At 41.0% G+C, this 20,123-nt stretch overlaps 1 protein-coding gene across 2 annotated transcripts in view; it reads right to left on the bottom strand.

The window, feature by feature from the left end:
• PDZRN4 (PDZ domain containing ring finger 4) overlaps window positions 1–20,123 on the bottom strand; it is a gene marked incomplete at both ends in the record, with an annotated part of 228,475 nt that overhangs the window by 39,207 nt on the left and 169,145 nt on the right. For both annotated transcript variants that reach the window (XM_084206842.1, XM_084206843.1), the window contains one exon: window positions 348–601. In XM_084206842.1, the coding sequence (XP_084062968.1) occupies window positions 348–601 (254 nt within the window). The remainder of the gene's footprint in view (window positions 1–347; window positions 602–20,123) is intronic.

Below are 20,123 nucleotides of genomic sequence, written 5' to 3'. Positions count from 1 at the left end.
TTGTAAAAAATTTGGAAGAAAGGAAACAAGACAAGCTCTTTCTAGGTCTGAACAAGTCTTTTTGATACTTTGGAACACAGAAGTGTTTTTCTTCTTGACTAGGGCTTAGCTTTGGACGAACAGATACATAAACACAAAGTAAAACATGTCTGAGACTCCTTCCTGCAGCCCTAATCTACAAGCAGAGTTTAGGAAGGCTGTCACTGAAGCCTGAATCGGATAGTGGTTATCAACAACATTTATTATGCATTTAAAGTGTTCCTGAGACTTTTTCAGTAGAAGGCTAGAAGACCATCACGGCAATGCCTCAATCCCACAGTTAAACAGCAGAAAAAGATAAACCATACCTATCTGAAAGTAGAAAAGGGCAGATATCTGGAACTGGTGGTGTGGAAGGCCTTAGCTTGGCCAGAGCCATGATATGCTCAAAAGTGATGTCAGTCTGAGTGCTGGCATCCATAAGCCGAACATCCTGAGAGCTGCTGTGAGCTTTGGTAGCTGGGGCTCGCCGTAACACCTGGACTACAATGGGCTCCTTGGCATTGCGGAAAGCTTCCACTGCTTCCTCGTGAGTGGCCTTGGACAGGTCCTTCCCATTGACCTGGAGAAAACAGGAGAATACAGCAAAGGTGAGAGAAAAGGCAGCACAAAAACATGGGTGTAAAATGTAGGGGATGGATTATTTGTGCGGTACTGATGACATTGATGAGCATATTTTGGTGTCCATGCAGGAGGGAATGTACAGCTGGGAGGAGAAATAAGTTCTTTAATCTTTGCCAGAAATTAGAAATGGTTTAAACTCTTCCATATCTGTCCCACCCAATGGAATCCAAACACAGCAAAGAAAATACAGTATTTAGAAAGTAATTTAAATTTTTTCTCTTATCCTATTTTATTAACTTTGTAATATGCAGCTAAAATAGGAGGGGTGCCTTTAATTTTGAATTTCAGCATTTTTTGTTGTATGCAATGTTTTAAAGGATTTCCGGCAGAGCACTGTTATTAATGCAGATGTCAATAAACATGTGTCTGATGTCTAAAAAGAAACAAGGCCAATTTTCAATGTTTTGTCACTTAACTGCTATGGCCATTATACAACCATTAAGACCACAGATAGGAAGATTGGACTAGCACAGTCAGCTGCTGGTCTTCCAAGGAAAGAGCACTAACTCAATAAATGACTTGCTATGAACAGACAAATAATCAACCAGGGAAAAATACATTGCAAATGTAGCATAGCTTGGCAAAACTAAAACACTGTGCCATGGGTTCTCTCTGCTACAAGCAAAGCAGCAAATTCCTCCTGGTCTAGATGAGGCCTTAGGGTACTAAAAAAACGTAACTGCAAGGTTTGATTATGCTAAATTTATACGAATTCAGGTGCTTGGAGCAAGATTAGCAAGCATCAGCCAGCTACAAAATGTGAAGGTTAATTCGTCAATGGCAGTCAGGAGCTAAGCCCTTGAACACAGGGCTGTGCAACATCCTCACACAGAAAATACTGCTGGTTCCAGAGCAGTGGGACCACTGTTGACTGCCCCACAGGACCTAACTGTTGTGAGCTGCTGTGGAAATGAGATGATCCTGTGCTGGGGTAGAAGGGTAGGGTTTTCTAGTAAGAAATGTGACTACCTGGAGGTACCAAAACTGGGTTAAAATTTATATTCCCAGGAAAACTTCTACACTGCCTGCAAATCAGAAATAGGAGTCTGCTGCAAGGTCATGCTCAAATTATCTTCTTTGTATAGACAATGAGTCATAAAACTTCATAAAACTTAATGAACTAAGTCTAAACCCTCTCCAGAAATGGGACAGTCCCCATAAATAACTTTTCACAATGTTTGCAAATAGTGGTAGAAATGAAAATTTCTTTGCCACATCACCTCTTCATTCAAGAAATTCTTGGAAATTTCTTGTCAAAAAGGACAAGGGCAAACAGGAACGTCAGCAAACTCAAAAGAGCCTCAGTAACTCAGCAGCCTTCAGTAACATTTTGAAGCAACTTGTGCAGCCATAGTCCCATCATATTTATGTGCATGGCTAGGATACTGGTGACCATTAATTTCAAGTATATATCCATTCAATACATTTCCAGAGTATGTGCACATGTACAAGGTAGCATCATCTTTCCTCTGACTTAATTTCCAAAGAATCAGCATTTTCATGCCCATGTCACTCAGGAGGACAAGCAAAATAACTGTACTGTGATGTAGCCACCAATGTAAAGGTCAGCTGATCCTTCTAGCTAGACATGATGCTGTATGCAGTGATGAGAAGCCTGCAAATTTTGAACACATTGAACACATTTTCTGTACATATAAAAGCTCAAAACTCTTTATGCTGATTGCCTGGGACACCCAAAAGTACCACATCACTGCAGGCTAGACTGTGACCAGGTAATTCAAAAGGCAGCTAGGTTGGTCATCTAAGCTCAATGCATATCTCTGGTCTGTCTGATAACTGAAGCAAAAAAAATTAAGATTTAATGTTATAATTTTATCATTTAGACTATCATCCGTAAAATCATAACTAATTATAATCTAATTTACATGGGAAAATATCAGTTGTATCTAAGAGGAAGAGCCAGAGCAGTCAAAGAAAAAATTAAGTTATAAGAAAACCAAAGAAATCTCCCCCAGGAGAGAACTTCTGCAAACCCTCCCTGCTAAGCAAGTGACACTGCCAGGGTGCTCAGACTCAGCCCGGTCTAATGGAGGCAATTAGAGATAAAGCTTCAAGCCTGGGTCTTCCAGCCACTCTTCAATTCCAGTCTCTGTCTTATTCTTGTTTCTAATTTAGATCCTATCAAGGACACAGTTTTTCAGTTTCTGTGATTTTTGTGACAAGACTGGCCTGTAGGCTGTCTGAGGGACTCACTCCTAAAGCCCTAAGAATAGAAAAATTACTTTCCTGGCTCCCCAGTCACTTTCAATACCTTTCAGATAATTATATGGTGCTTCTCCTAAAAGTAAATGTTTGGGAATAAATACCACATAGCAATGTATTAATTCGTTTCCTCTATTCAAGTATAAAACACAAAATCCTTCTGTATCCCTTCTGTATTCCAGCTGAACCACGTGGATTTTGGCACAAGATAACCATTTTATCACAGATCCACATCAACAATCTAAAAGATGTTTGGATAGCATACAAAACCCTTTTTTTTTTTTTTTGAAAACCAGAAGCTCTGTCTATTCACATCAGTCAACACTCATCACTTATTCTGAGGAAATAGACATAATTTCACAATAATGCCATTTACATGCAAATTTTATTTCTAAAGAATAATAATATTTTAAAATCACATGAATGTGAAAAATCACAAAAGATACACATTTTCATTTATCCTGGGAACCTATGTCTGACCTCTATTTTCATTTAAATGCCTATTTAATTTGATGGCTTTAAACACATTCTCTCCTTTATTTGGTTTCTAATGAAATACAAGCACACTGGACCCAATACTTGTTTAAATTGTCACTTGAAGTTCATCAACACACTTTGTCGATCTGCATAGAGGTCACATAATTTACAAATGCCTCCTTTCTCAGAAGAAAATCTATAGCTGAATTACTCTGTGCTGGCAGCTGTCCTGCCCACTTGGGGCTGAGGAGAATTTTTTAAAAACCTAAAGCCAGTACTACAGATGGGGTTGGAAGCACTTTTCTTGCAGATTCTTCTGCAGGAAGGATCTTCTTCCTCCTGCATTATCCCCCAACTTAACTCTCCCATATAGTTACCCTGGGAGTCAAAGACGGCTGAGCACTTATTTACAGCAAGCCATTTACAGGTTCTTAGTGGATGATTAAATAAATTCCTCGCCTCTGAAAGGTTACTTTCAGTGGAATCCGGGGTACTATTTTAAGTGGATAGAGAAATCAGTCACTTTTAACAGTCAACACAAAGACAAGGGAATACATTTGTTGTAGCAGATGGGCTAATTAATCCACAAGCTAGTTGTGAATGTTAAGTAAAGACTATATCTTTTCTCATGTAAACCATCCTCCTGCCCTCTTTGATTAAGCTTTTGTTTAATGAAAGCTCTCTGCCCCTGTCCCCGGCTATTGGACACACTGCTAAGTCTGGGCCACTTGTCAACATCTCCCCCAGAGTGACTAGTGGCCACTGCCTGGATCCTTGCCATCCCCTTTGGATTCTTGCTCTAAACCCAGCCACATGCAAAACTTCATCAGCATCAGAAAATAAACAAGGAAATGGGCTTTGTCTTTCATGCAAACATCAACTGACACTGGCCGGCTGCCACTTCTAATGCCAGCACCAGTGCACACAGGCGTTCCCACAGAGAGGGGGGCAGCAGAGAAGTAAGGACAGGACTAAAACACAAAACAGTGACTAAAAAAGTATGTAGACAAATGGTTGTTAAGTTATCTTCATGTTATGAGTGCTAAAGAAAAGGTGAAGAAAAATCAGTCCTTCAGTGAAGAATGCTTCCAGGATTTAAGTGCCTGTGATTGAAAATTTAAACTGCCTTGTCTGTCTTCTAACACTTTTCTGCTCTTGATCATTGAATGCTGGGCAGAATTTTTGAAACAGAAGAGCCACAAATATTGATGTTTCCTGCAGTCTTTACTTTTTCCATATTACGAGAAAAATGAAAATAGCAGAAAAAAAGGGGGAAAAGGAAAAAGTATGTATAGTCATGTGAATACAATCATCACAAAATCATTAGCAGCTCATGAGATAGCCTCCTACCCTCAGCAAATATCTGGCATATGCAAGTTTAAATTTAAGATCAGCTCTGCTGAAGTAAAATCCTTTGAGACGCTTCATTTATTCAGTAAAGGCAATGGGTAGAATAACTGAAGTGTTCTGCAAGAGCAGAGATGTCTAGACACACAGCTTTCCAAGCTAAATGACAGAGATGCTGTCTGACATGATGATGGAGTTCACACAAGGCTCACTGTCCTAGGAGATTTCAACACCCATGCAGAAGATGCCCCTGACCTGACAGGTGCTAAATCTGCTCTCATCACAGCAGCCTCCTCACCTTCAATCTCTCACCCTAAATACACCCAGGCTACCATTCCCTGTGCCTCCTTGGACAGCAGACTGGCACAAAGATCAAACACTGTCCTTAAGTTTGTCCAGTCCTTCTTTAGGACAGGAATTTGAGCCCTTCCTAACTGCAGGCAACAGGGGAAAAAAACCCCAAAAACATCTCAGCTTCCTCCCAGATTTACAGAAACTCTAGAAAACTTCTACTGCTGATGGCCAACAGCTGTGAGGCTCCCTGGGCAGGACAGGTTGGCACTGCAGATGTGACACAGTGCCAACCTGTCAGTTGCTCCCAGTGACACCCATGCTGGAGAGGACACTGAGAGTCTTCTGCTAGCACACATGTGATAGTTCATCTACAGAAAGGGCATTTGACACACTGACATTTTAGGTTACAGTTCAGTACTAAGCCACATTTCTTCCACAAGTTAATCTGAAAGACAGCAAATTCAGCCATTATCCAATACCACTATCTCAGTCAGGGTTCATGCAAGTTCAGTAAAGGGACAACTTTTATTATGCTGGTTAATGACATTTTCTCTTCCTTGGCCAGATGAGTTAAGTGACTCTTGTTCCAATTTGATCCTTTGCTGCCCTGACTGTGAAATCTTGTCATCCTTCCTAAAAGCTACACAAGCTGCTGAACACGCAGGCTCTGGCTGCTTCCCTCAAGCTGAACCACAGGCTTATAACAAGAATTACATCTCTATTACCTGCAGAGTTGAGGTTTGTGCTGTTTGATAGCTGGTTTGTACAGTTGGTTCAACAATACTGGATAGGCCCAGGCAACACCCAGCACTGCAGCCTTCTGTGTATCTCTGTGTGTGACCAGCACACCACTTCTATTTCCCAGTAATTAGCAGAAATCTACTGTGGCTGAAAAGCCTATGGGTAAGTCTTTATCTGAGCAAGACAAAATAAAGGTTACAAAAACTGGGAAAACAAAAATATACCTATTTCCACTCTGTAAATTTTCTTTCAGAGCGAGACAATCCAGCGACTTCTTGGCAATTTTGATCATTTAAACAGCAACTGCCAGAAGAAAAGAACCCTCCTTTCAACTGACCTCAGGATTATGCTTCATTTTGTCAGAGCTGTTCATTCAGATCAGTGCATTCATGGGCAGGTCTGACAGCTAGAATTTCTCTCTGTGAAGGACATTACATATTTTGGAAAGATCTCAGCAAAAAGCTGGACATTGCCTGGAAAGTGCCTAACAAGATGTCCTAGGGAATTCAGAAGATTTTTAAACTGAAATGAAAAAAATATCCCAGGCAGATGTACAGAGAATGGACAAATAGTTCTCATCACATTTGCAGTTAATACAGCAAACTAGTGAGCAAGGTAACTAATACCTTGTGCTTGAGAAACTTTGGTTCTCCAACAATAGAAACTCAATATCTTTTTTCTTTGTGATTTTGCCTTCTCTACCCAGTCACCTCTAAATAAAACAAAACCACTGCTAGAAGCATCTCCCAAAACTGTGTGCAGAATCATGCTCCATGTTTTGAAAATCATATAAGTCTGTTGTAAGCAAAGCAATCACTGCAGATCCCCTCAACTTTGGGAGGAGGTTTGGGGTTTTAAATCCCAAATGTATTGACTGCCTAATTGCATTTATGGTACTGAGTATAAGAAATGGATTGGGCTTTAGACTACAACCTGCTTCCAGCTGGCTGGGTGAGGTACAGTGATCATCCACTACAAATGCCTTGAGTATTTCAATCTCCTTAACACTGTTAGGGGCATTTCCATCCCTAACGACTCTTTGTGGTTCTGGGCCCTTACCTTGTGACATCTCTTAAAAACCACTTGGATGCTACAATTCACATCTCCAGGATAACTATCACTGCTCCAACAAGTTTTAAATCATTACTCAGCAGCTTTAATTTGTAGCCAAAATGCAAACTTAATTTCTGTACTTCATAACATGAGGCTTGGCAGTTGGTGTAACTGGAGAATATTTCCTCCAAATCATCTGTGTTTTAGAACAATGCACATCTCACAGAGGTCGTTTCAAGTCCTTTAATGCTGATGTCCAACAACATCAGAATAGCTCAGAAAGTCCAGCTCAAAAAGTACAGAAACAGCTCAGGAAAGTTCCACTTAAGTTTTGAAAGAGCAAACATACAATTACCTGCAATTCTCTTGGTTTGTGTTATCGGCATTTGCCTTATGAGTGAAATGAAATCACCAAATTAAATTCAAGAATTACTGCATTAGTTTCAAAGTGAGCTGCCTGCAGGCAACTGCTGGTAGACGAGTATTTGTGATCAACTGCTGTTGTCTTTTTCCAAATCCATTAATCTACCCAGCAGACCTGTGATTAGTTGCAATCACCACCTTTCTTGCATGCTCTTCCAGCTTGTATTCCCAGTCTCATTCCTCCTTCCCTTGCTTTGCTGCCTCTGTTCTCTCTCAGGCTGTTGGCTCTTCTCACTCTTTTTCTTTCAGTGCAGGCCCTTTTTTACTCCCCAGGACTCTCCTGCCTGCTGATTCCCAAACCTTCCATCTTTCCTTTCCTGAACTCTTCTCTACAAAGACCTCCCACTGCCCTCTCACTGAACCTGTCCCCTCCCCACAGGCTGGGAACTTGTCATCCTCCCAGGGTGACAGCTGGAAAGCTGAACGCTCATGAGGTCTGCCTTCACCAGCACCTCCTGGTACCAACACGAATGCTCAGCTAACCCAGATGGTAATGTTGCGAGGCTGGGGTATATTTACTATGCAAATTGCTTTTAATATTGACAAACAGTTTTTTTGATGATATTAAGATTCTGCCTGAGGGCATTAAAGACTAAACTAGCTGTGGCATGCATAAAATATGTGTGTTACTTCTTGATATAATTAGGACATCATTTATTACTTTAATCATTGCAAACTTTTTCTGTTTGGGGATAGGGCATTGAATAAATCTCTCAAGAGATCTACCACATACAGTAATCCTTTGATGATGGGGAAAAATACAATCAAAGGCCAGTGTGCGTGCTCAGAACGAACACTTTTTATCTCTAAGCCTTTGCACTGAATGCTAGAGTCTTCTGTGAACTTCATGGTGTCTCTGCTCCATTGCAAGCTCAGTCTCCAATTTCTCTTACAGGGTATGTACTTTTCTCAGAGAAGAGGTTCTTCAAAAAGTAATTGCCATTAAAGTTTTAGGAGACCAAATTAATGACATTCTTTAATCATCTGCAGTTCCCAAAGAATAATGGAAGAGGCCGAATGGCAGATTTTAGGACTCTAAATAACATGTAGTCACTTTTTTCCTTCTAGGGAGTCATACTCTACTTTTTGCTAACAGAAAAAATCCCCAGTCACGGCTGGCATCGCCACATGAATGTTACACTTATCACTGTCATAACAATTCATCCACACACAGACAACTGAAACTCGGGGCCTCCTCTGAACCGAGTAGTTTAAAAAGATAGATGGCTGCCTTCTGGCTAATTGTGGGAGTCCTTTCATTACTATAAAAAGACTTATTATATCTCAAGTGACTTTATAAGCAGTGAATAATGAGACTTAAAGTCTTTGGAAGAGTCCGCTGATCAAATGCTGGGATAACTTATGAGCACAGTGACCTTTCCTCAGTAAGATACTTCAAACTGCTGCTGTTGGCCCATTATTAAAACTCCCTATTTAAGGCATGCAGTTAAGCCCAAGACAGACTTTATTTTTTTTTTAAATTCAATTTAAGGTAGCACAGCAAGACCTGTATCTCTCTCAGCATGGAGGACTAACTCCTGGCTGCTCCAGCTGTGCAGGAGCAGGACAGATGGCTGTGGAAATGCAGGCAGCTGGCTGGGTCTCACTACCGTGCCTCCGACAGCACTGCTGGCACCAGGAGCCTGCATCCCATGTGCCACAGCACTCCTCAGCCCAGCAAGGGAGCTCCTTCCTGCCAGCACATTCCCCAGCCAGCACCAGGACACTGGGCTAGCCCTTGTCAAGCTGCAGGGAAGAGCAGCCCATCGCCTCCACCAACCTGGTGAGCTGAGTTTGGCCTGACAGGAGGGTGCTCTGAGTGCCAACGCTGCACACTGCAAAACTGCAGAGACATTAAAGCCAACATCACAGCACTGAGCCTGGTCTCGACCCTGGCTGATACCCTGGTCAGCTCCTGGGTTTTGCCACACATCTAGCACAACCCAACGTCCTACTGGGGTGCCACACACATGAATGCTAAGGTTAGAGTGGTCCCTAAGTGCACCTGCACTTGCTTTTTTAATGAAGGTACAACAGACTAGCTCTGCTTTAATATTAATTTCTTACTGAGCACTTTTATCTTGAAGAAAGAGAAAAGGTTCCTCCTCTTTTGAAGCAAAACTTGGAGAGTCTCTTTCATTATTTTTCCATTCTTCTTTCATGCTGCCTTGAAACTAGTTTGGCACTGTTGTTCTCCATTGATTTTCATGGCTTTACTCCAGAACAAGCATATTGGCAAATTTTTTTGGCGTAATAGTACTTTCAAAAATTCATTCTAGTGTTTCACAGGACTAAATATTTAAAAAATACTTTTGACAAGCTCACACGTATTTAGACTTTCCCAGTCATATGGGCTGACAAAACAACAGATACATTAACTTCATCCTGCCTCTGGAATGTGTCAACTTCTTAGAGCTCTTTTTCAAAGAAGAAAATGAATTCAGAGGAACCACTCACTTGATAAAACAATGCAAGTAAAGGGGCCTTACCTGCTATTCAAAACTTCATCAGATGCTTTTGTACCAGAAAGTTCCCCATCACTTTTAGGAAGGCTTAGCAACAATTTTAATTGAACATCAAGAAAGCAGCTGTAAACTTGTAGCTATACACAATGAACACAAAAGAAACTACGTGCAGAGGCATAGGAAAAGACTCTGATGAAACATAATTGTGACTGTTTCTTCCCTTTTGTTTTTCTCTCTCCTACTTTGATCCTTTTCTAAAGACTGTTTATTCATGTAGGATTACTTCAGTTTTCTACTGAGTGATGAGGGCTTGCTGTGCTGACACAGAAATATTTTAAGTTGCTTCTTCCTAAAGTTTATTTGCCGCATTCCTTCTTAGCAGAAAAAACTGTAAAGGATGTGAATATTAGTACCAGCTTAATTCTATCTTATTTAGACAGCACCATGGCTGTGTACACATCTTCTGTACTAAAAGCTGCAGATCCTTTCTTGCTAAAAATCAATTACAGCTGCTATTTCTGTCCCTGTGTTTCCAACTCTAGTCTTCCTTCTGGAGTCTTGCTCCTTCCTCTCTCCCTATCTCTGCCTTCCTTCACCACTTCCTTCCTGTGCTTTATTCCAGTTGCCTCTTTGGCTTCCCTCCCATATCTTTCACTCCTTTGACTATCTTCTGGGATTTGGTCTCTGCAGTGTTAGAAGCAGCAGCAACTGCTCCTGTATGGCTTCACTATTTAACACCTGCAAAGGGAATCTCTCCCTGAATGAAGTCTACAGGAGGTCCCTTCCTACAGGCTTTAGGAGAGAATGAAGTAGCTGACTCATTTCTCCAATGGACTCTCAAAAAATCAGCAAGGGCATTTTCTGAGGAAGTTCATGCAATGCTCATCAATTTTCTTTTCCCAGGCAATTCCAGGTGTATTGCAAGGCTATCAGAGCTGCTGTTCCAGCTCTCCAAGGCACATCCAGGCTGTTAAGGCTCAAATGGCTGAAAAAACATCAGTGAGCTTACGCACTGCTGGTAGCCAAGGCTGTGCTGCTGACTGGCCACCAAATACGTTGCACCATTGCCTTGCAATATCCCAAATATCACTGGAATCCAAACAGATTTTGAAGACTTTCTTGTGTTAACTCTTCAGGAAAAAAAAATGGCCTTTGGATACGCATGCAGTTCTTGTTGGTTTCAATTGCCATGCACCATTGTCAGATGGTGATGTTTAGCACACAGAGCAGAAAAGACCTTTAGTTATCAGCAACAGATTAATTCTTTCTGCTCAGAGAAACAGAATTTTACTCTAAAATGAAATGAAATTATCTGACAGGTTTTGGATTATCTTAAAAGCAGCACAAGCAACTTAATTAAAACACTGGAAAGGGTATTGCAACCTACTATACTTATGTATTTGGAAAAGAAATGCCTAGGTGAGGACTGTCTTTTTGGTTGTATAGTATCAAGCACCACTAAGCTCCAGAGTAAGTAGGGCCTTCTAGATATTGCTGTAGTAAAAATAATGATTATACATCTGCAGTGAGAATTTAGACAATGAATTATAAGGGGACATGAATTAAAATAGACATGCTTTAAAATAAAGTTTATGGCCTAGACAATGAAAATACTTTAATCATGGCACACTGGGGGATATCAAGACAAGGGCAATGTCATCTTTGTTTTGTCTCAGGAAGAAAGTCCTTTTAAAAATGAGGTTTTCTTTTTGCAATTTATATGACATTTCATAAAAAGATAAATACCACTGAAAGAAGAAATAAGGCCCCTTATTTTTTACATTATATATCAGAAAAGACGTGTTAGGTGCACATGAATTCCTGACGGCAATATACAGATTATATACAGAGGATTATTTTACAAAGGGAGATGTAAATTCTGTATGTGCTTACAATAGAATTATTAACAGTAGACTATCTAGGAATGCTTTTAGTAAGTCATAAAAGCAGCATAGTGTTTGTAAAAACAAAATTCCTGACCAAAATCAACAACATTGAAATGCTTCTCAGTTGAACTTCTTAACTAAACCTCACAGATTTTAAGACATCATATTTGTCATCTTACCATGCCCCTGCATTGAAGTGCTGGTTTACACTAACTTTGGCAACTTTCTTCAGCAGGAGGCAAGAAACTGTGGTAAAATATAAAATATCTTCACCGTGCCCAAGTATAGACTAGGAGAGGAGAGGCTGAGGAGCAGCCCAGCTGAAGGGGATCTGGGCATGCAGGCTCAGTGTGAGTCTGCACTGTGCCAAGGGGGCAAACCCCATCCTGGGGTGCCTCAAACACAGCATCACCAGCCTGTCAAGGGACGTGATTATCCTGCTGTGTTCAGAGCTGGTGCAGCCTCACCTGGGGTACCTGTGTGCAGCTCTGGGACCCAGCATTTGACAGGGAGGTGAAGGTACTTGCATGTGTTGCAGGATGGCAACAAAGGTGGTGAAAGTGCTGGAAGAAATGTCCTATGAGAAGCAGTTTAGGAGAGAAGGAGGATGAGTGCCACCCTCATTGTCCTCTACAGCTTCCTGAGAAGGGAAAGTGGAGAGGGCAGTGTTCATCTCCCTGGTATGCAGTCACAGGACACACTGCAATAGTGCAAAGCTGCACCATGGGAGTCTTTACTGAGGTGGTGGTCAGACACAGGAACAGGCTTCCCAAAGAGGTGTGGCATGCCCCACGCCCATCTGCATTTAGGAAACATTTGAGGAATGCCCTTAACAACAAGCTTAAATTTTTGGTCAGCCCTGAAGTGGTCAGGCAGTTGGACTAGATGATCACAGTAGGTCCCTTCCAACGGTAAAATTTTTTTTCTATTCCAGTGTATTCTCACAGAAACAAAAAATGATGTTGCAACATCACAGCTTGTAAAATTTTTGTTTGTTCTTTAAATCAGAGGCAGGCAGGGAGCAGCTTAAGCTTGCAACTGGATTGATAAATTGTAGTGAAGTGCAAATTTCAACCAAGTCCTGTGTGTTCTAACAGCTCAGATGTACTTGGATTCAAAGGCTTCTTCTTGGCTTATTTGTTGAAAAGGTTATGTTTTAGAATGGCTCAGTTGATGAAAAGTTTATTTTCCCCCTTAAATTTAAAGTCAAATGGGCTCCTATTTTAAAACCCACATCATGTAGGACTCGAGAGCAGCTTTCTTGTTACTGCTGATAGATACATTCTTTCAGAAAGCCATGTTTCTTTAAACTTTCATGGTAAACTGGCTTTACAAGCTAGTAAAGAAAAATGTCACAGCATAAAGTTATCGGTGAAAAGAAACGCATCTGCAAAGCAGAGACTGCCAATAAATTGAGAAATGTCTGAAGCCAAAATGGCAGGGCAAAATTTAAACAAACCTTCCCCACCCAAGGAGAGGCAGACAGGCATAAACCATTCCCAGCAATCAATTCCACTATTTGAATTCATCCTGACACTTGTTGGGCTCGGTTGCTGATGTGGAACCATGGCAGAAAGGCCAGGCCACCGGGGAAATTTGGCCAGTCTCCACATCTGAGAGAGAACCACCCGACTGCAGGTCTCCAACCCTTCCATCACTTTTCTTTGTTCCAAGCATAAACTGTTTTGTCCACTGTGTTTCAGGTCTGCCACAATAAAGAAAATTCTTTGATTACTGCTCATATAAGAGATGGGAATGGTAAGGTTGCTTTTCAGGCAGACAGTTTAAAAATAAATCTGCCAAGTTAATATTCAGGATTTCTCACTGTGGCTACTTTGCAGTTAATTATTGCTATTTTTAGACAACAAAGAAAACATCTGAGAAAAGGGACTGCAGGTTTCTAATTCGTGAAAATTCTGTGAAAATTCAATATTTACATACATTGTAGATAAATCTGCTCTTAATGGAGATTCTCAGAGATTTTTGTGGAAAAGAATTTGCATACTGGCCTTGAATGCCTTCATTAATACCAAACAAAAATATCATCATACTCTTGAGTTGTTGGTGCGTAAGTCTCACCAAAACACAGTTAAGGTTAAGGTGCTCACAGATATTCAAAACATACTTTTTGTCCCCCCCTCCTACCCCTCCAAACCCTAGCCTTAGAAAAACCCAGAAACTGCGAGGTCAGGTACCCAGCCATGCAATCTTAATCTCCAGCTTCCCCCTCCTGAGGTCTCAGTCAGTGGAAATAAGCTGCAGGCCAGCCATCACATCCTGTACGTCGCGCGGCTCTGCTGAGCCAGAGGGATTACCTGGAGCAGATTGTGATGCTGTGATCTCAGAGAGGGCCGTGCCATCCCATCTGACATCCTCACGTGTGATCAGCAGCCAAGGTGCACGGGTACCAAAAGTTATCGCTGTCCTCGTTTCACCCTGAATTATTTGGGTAGGAGGAGGCACGTGGTCCCTCAAGGCCTGTCAGCAGGAGATGCATGTGGCCCATGGGGCAAGCCAAGAGCCACTGTGCCCAGCAGGCTGGAAGCAAACTCCAAACTGCTTTTGGAGCTGCCATCAAAGCCTTGCAGTTAAGCAGACGTGTCTCCCCATTAGGTCTACGCTTCTATTCCAGGCCCAGGACAGTCAGACTTCTTAAAAAGTTAAGTCAACTAACAGAATGCAAGACTTTCCCTCTCCCTTAAAAAATGAGGACAGAATGGATAGGGAGCAGTAGCAGCTGCATATTGACACACTAGCCTAACAAATAAGCTATTTGCCTAGAAACTGGAAAAAAGGAACTCAGCATAACTGCATGAAATCACATCTTTCACTCTGCAAGGAAGTCTTTCCATCAGGTTACTGAACATTCTGAAAGGTAAGAAATTACACACTGCCTTCTGAAGCTTTAATTTAAAGTAATAAAATATAATGTAACCCCCTATCAAATAGGGCTGGGTTTAAGGGGTAAAGTATGTGGTTAGATGGAGGTTACTCTTCTGAAATGCTTACACCATCCCAGTCCAATAAGACCAACAGCTATGTTTTGAAATCTGCCAGTAGTGGAACAAATGGGAGAAATAATGGGTATAGTCCGAGCCTCTTTATTCTCATTATTGCACTCTGATTACTGTATTTCCATAAAACATGGCATGTCTCATCCTCATTATGGCATGTCTCTTTTTTCTCCACCTTCTTGCCTCACCATTTAGCCTTGTCCCCTCCTGCCCTCCTTTTTTCCCCCAGGGTTCCCAGGTAAACCTCCCAGTCCTGCTGAAGCCATTGGTATTTTAAAAGACATTAAGCATGTCATTAGGAATTGGCAGGTGAAGTTTGCTGATATTTCTGCAAATGTCACTAATAAAAGTATTAAATAAGATCACTGCAAAGACAAACTCTTCTGGAGTTCCAGCAGTAACCTCTCCCCAGCCTTTTACTTTCCTTTTTAGCACTACATGTAGTTAGATGTACCTACAGAGTCAATGCCAGGTCCTCCTTCCCCCCACTTAGATCTAAGTGCTTCTCTTCCAATTTAGCTAGTATTTTTCTTTATAGTATCAGATCAGATATTTTTGTTTATCTTAAGTCCAGATAAAGAGGACCTACCACATACTCTTCATCAAGATTAGGCATTTGCTAACCAAAAATACTATCAGGTTAGCCTGGCTTTGCAACTATCCACCCCTGCTTAGTCTGTGATTCATTATGCTGCACTTACCTTTTGCCTTCCCTAAGCGCAATCATCCTTTTCTTCAAATTGTACTTTAACATCTTCACTGTGTATTCTGAACCTAAAGACTGGCAAATCCCATAATGATCCTAAGCACAGGTATACCACTTAATTTTATTCCATGAACTCCTCCACACTAGACTAGATTAACAAATCTTCCTGTTTGTCCTCACTACTGCTTCTCTCAACGCTTGAGAATCGCTTGCCTCATAGTTTTGCCAGTATAACTACTTCTGGAGGTTACCCTAAAAATTGAATCACTGAAAGATCCTGCCTTGAAAATCATCTTTATTAAAATGTTAGGGTTATTTACCCTATGGACAATTGCCTTCTCCTTCCACATTACCCATGTTTCTCTCAAATCCTCTCTCCTACCCCTTCACTCTTCGGGTGCTTTTCCCACCCACTCAAAACATGTACCTGTACAAATCTTTCTGAGAGGTTTTAAACCTTTCTGCTTGACACATATTGTACCTCCCCAAAAGGTAGAAAATCTTCAAAATGGTCAGACTGTGATAAAATGACTGCTTTCCTGGACACAAGGCACAGGCAATATGCAGTAGGGCCGGCCAGGTCTTCAGGTTGAAGAGGAGGACAGGAATGGCTCTTTAGTACTAAATACCTCACATTTGTGGGAATGTGCTTTCAATTTACTAAATGGCATAACCTTGGTTTGGAGGTCTCTAAAAGGCAAAAAAAAATCAGATATGAAAATAAAATCAGTGAAAGGCAGGGAGAGAACAATTCAAAATGCTGAAAATTATAAAGATTCACTATTATGGCATTTGTTAATGCAGGGAGAACACCTCTATTAATAGATAGTAATATTCAGGGTGTTGTAAACATATTTCCCAGGATGAGGTCTGATTTATAGTCTTGGACAGAAATTATTCTTCTCATGTCTTACAAAAACAAAAAAAAATCTTTCACTCAGCATGGTTTCAAGCTATGCAAGTATAACACAGCGGAGACTCTGCTGCCTTTTGATTCCTTCTGTGTTGGTGTAAGTTAGCTCAAAGATGGCTTTATTTTTTAGAGTGATATTTTACAGGCTGTTAATCCAGAAAGTGGATTATTGCCTTTGGGTATTTTGTGAAAAAATAAAATAGAAATCAATTGAGGTATTTCATTTATTATAGCTGCTGCTGTGCATGGGCAATCATTTTTTTTCTCCCATAATATATTAGTCTTCTCTGCACTAGAACTTCCTGAAGCAGCTTTACTAACATAGTTCACTCTAACCCCTTAGAGCCTGTCTTGTCAATTATCTGCGAATTTAGTAAGACTTACACAAAAGATCATAATGAACTGGGTTTGAAAGAGATTGTAAAGGTGTAAGGTACCAAATACTGAAGCTTGGAAGAGCTGTGGTGGAGATATGTATTGTGCAGGGTCTTGCACTCAGACAATAAATGCTTTTCCATTAAAAAGTTGTATTAAAAAAAAAGGTGGAAGCAGAGCTGTGAATTGGATGGGGCAGAACTGGAAATGTCTGAGTTCTGCATTTATCACTGGCATAGCCCTGTTGGAAAGCAACTTAACCTTACTTAACTGTATTTTAATACTTCACTGTATTTTAACTTTCTGCCTGCCTGCTGTTATGCTGAAGATAGTTGACTTCTACTCTGACTACAGTAATAAACTTTTTATATTTTTTTAATATAGAACATAATTCTTTTTCCATATTTGCAGACAACCATCCCCAAACACGATGCACACTCGTTGCACCACACCTCAGAAATGCAGTATGACAGAGTTCATGTTTGCAAAGCACTTCTGAACCTCAAAAAAGAGCACATTCACAAAGAAAATTGTAATAAGGACAGATGTTTAAATTTGATAACAGCTTAACAGCTGCAGCAACAGCAAAAAGCAAAACCAGGCAAAAGTCATGACTGATATCTGACCCTCATTCATGTATCTCCAGTGTTTAAGGCTGGTACCAAGAGGGGAATCACAGGAGTGTTAGGAGAAACAGGACAGTCCTTGTGCCAGAATATCTGGATTTCCAATCTATTTGACCGCTGAAGGACTCCATTTAGGGTCTGCACTTTAGCTGGCAGATAAAGCTGTAAATGGCTTGCAGGTAGAGCTCCTGGAAAATATGACTGCAAAGAACAGCTCCCACTGCGAGCACTGTGCCTGGCACATTCCTTGGCAGCAGGCTGGCACCAAAACCAGATCTGCCCTCAGGTTTCTGACTCTCAGCTTCAGTAACACAGTGGATGCAGGCACAGTTAACCACAAAACTGGTGTCTGTGTACAGCTGGGTCAGGACACTGCTACACTGGTTTGCTTTTAACTTGTGAGATGTAGCATATGCCTGTTTGTGCCTGAAGTCTGTTCTTTGTCACATGGCATGAGAGAGGCTTTTAAACCACCACTCACAGGATGTTTGACACATTCAGAAATTCCCTTCTGTGTCAAAATAATAAAGTGGAGAAGTCCTCAGCATAAATAGAAAAACCTAGAATATATGTAGTTGTATACACTGATTAGTCCCCTGGAATGCACATCTAAAACAAGGCTTATGAATGCAAAATTAATCTTAAGTTTAAAAAAAATATGTTTTGTGAAAAAAGCTAGAAGGCTATTTAATAGGAGGCCAGAATATTGTTGCCTGAAGTGGAATGATATTTACAGACCAAAATGTGCAAAACTGGAGCACTGTTTTTGTCAAGTACAAATTAAGCTAATGTACCATTAAGAGCTAGAGGCTCATATACTTTAAAATAGTGAGGTTAGGACACAGACGGTGCTATGACAAAATAACTGTGCAGATATGATAGGGATGATCCAGCATCCAGCTAGGACCTTGAAAAGCAACTTGCTGCTTCTCCTGTGGCATATTTAGGACAAGCCTTCTGAATACTAATATTACTCCAAACGAAGATACTCTTTCACTTTTGCAAAAAGAACTAACAGTTGGTAAAAAGAACAAAAAGATATGGAGCCTAGCGGGAGGTGAGGCACTACTTCAGGAATCAGAATGTATCATTTTGTTATGATGCACAGCTCTTCTCTAAGACAGATCTTATATTCCTAACCCTGTAGCTACTTCTTGATGCCACAGAGAGGAACTGGAGGAATCTTGAAGCTCTAGAGAAGGAAAAAGAGGGAATGAGGCAGAAAAGAAGCTTATATCCCAGAAGTGTAAACTTAACTTTAGTCAGACAACATGGAGATTATCTTTACGGTGTTTTTCTCTACCTGCAGCTACAAAATAAAATTTCCTTCCATGCTGACTTTGCCTACCTCCTCCACAACGTCTCTCTGACCTTTTTGGTAATAGGTATTTTCAGTATTAAAAAATCACTCGCAACTTTGCCCCATCTCATTAGTGGGAAACCACAGGAAAAAAAGACAAAAAACAACAACTGAGCATTAAAATAAACCATGAACACCAAAGCAAAAGACTGTTAACTGTGGCTTACACACCTTGTGAAAAGCGAGCACACCCACTTGAGGCTCACAGTCCGACACAATGGCTGGAATGGCAACCAGGAAACAGACAACCTGATGAGGCTCTCCAGACCCCGGGGGGATCAAGCCTTTGAGGGACCTTGCTCTAACCCCAGGGCCATACGGTAGTGTGCTCTGGGTAGCTCTGCTGCCACCAGAGGAAAAGGACAGATGGCTGGTGAGTGACATGAGATGAGCAAAGCGAGAGACGCCTCTCTGAGCAAAGTGCACTTGGAGGTGCGTGCTCCAATTCCCTCCTAGCTCACCACCATGGCCTGTGGGGCTGCCTTTCCTGTCTCTGGAATGACAGGTGCTCCAGCCAGTGACAATGCAGCCCTGACCCAACACTGGTCTTCATTTGTTTAACTTATCACTGCTGCGACATAAAGGGTCTGTGACCCCCATGCATGACCGAGCAAATGCAGGGAACCAAAAATCACAGGCATTTGTACTTCAAAAGACAAACTGTCCCCTCCAAGGATTGTTTCACTATCTACAAATCAATCCCTCAAAGATTTTTGCCGAGAATTCAGCAGGAATGAGAAAGAGCAATTTCAAGAATACTGATGGCAGACAGAAAAACAAACCCTTTGGATTTTTGTAGGAGCTCTTTGCTTTCTCAGTCCCATCGGAAAACTCAGCCCTAACTTTTTTCATGAATCATGAAAGAAAACATAGCCCCAAGCCACCTCCTAGCCACACAACAGTCAGTTCAACAAAACAGGAGTGGGATACAAACTGCCAGACAGCACAGGGATTCCCAGGCTTTTGAGGACAGCCAACAAGCGCCTGTACCTCTAGAAACAAAGACAAGCTGCACACTGAAAAGCAAACACCTCCATCTCTGGAAGTCTCTGCTGCTGCTTTTTTTACCATGTGTGGTTGCTATGCTGTTTTCCACATTTGCTTCATCAAAACAATTATCATCTGCAGCCTTTCGAAATTATTTTCCAAAGATAAAACAATTATGTCAAGGACTAGTAAAAGCTCTTCACTGTTCCATATCTGCACAAATTGCCTTGTATTTCAGATGATTTTATGTACATTTAATCACTACAGATTAATTAGATGGCATACAGCAACCAGCAAAACTGAAGAGCTAACTTCAGTTTAAGTACACATGCAACTAACTTGTGGCTTTTTAGAACAATTTTAATTAAAAGTTCTAGGAAAACCATCCAGCTGAAAATATTGGGAGCTTTGGGATGGGCTTAGCATAGCTAATAATTTTATATTTATTCAAAGCAGCCTTGGGCTGTAATAAAAATCTATTTTTCTCTGGTAATAAATACAGCAATTCTGTGAAACAGAATACATAATTTGCAAAATTTCATATGTACAGAAGATCCATGCAGAAAAGAG

Source organism: Fringilla coelebs (genome assembly GCF_963513975.1).
Source record: "Fringilla coelebs genome assembly, chromosome: 5".
Classification (NCBI taxonomy): domain Eukaryota; kingdom Metazoa; phylum Chordata; class Aves; order Passeriformes; family Fringillidae; genus Fringilla; species Fringilla coelebs.
Note: the sequence above shows the minus strand (reverse complement) of the source record. Positions and strands in the feature narration are given on the sequence as shown.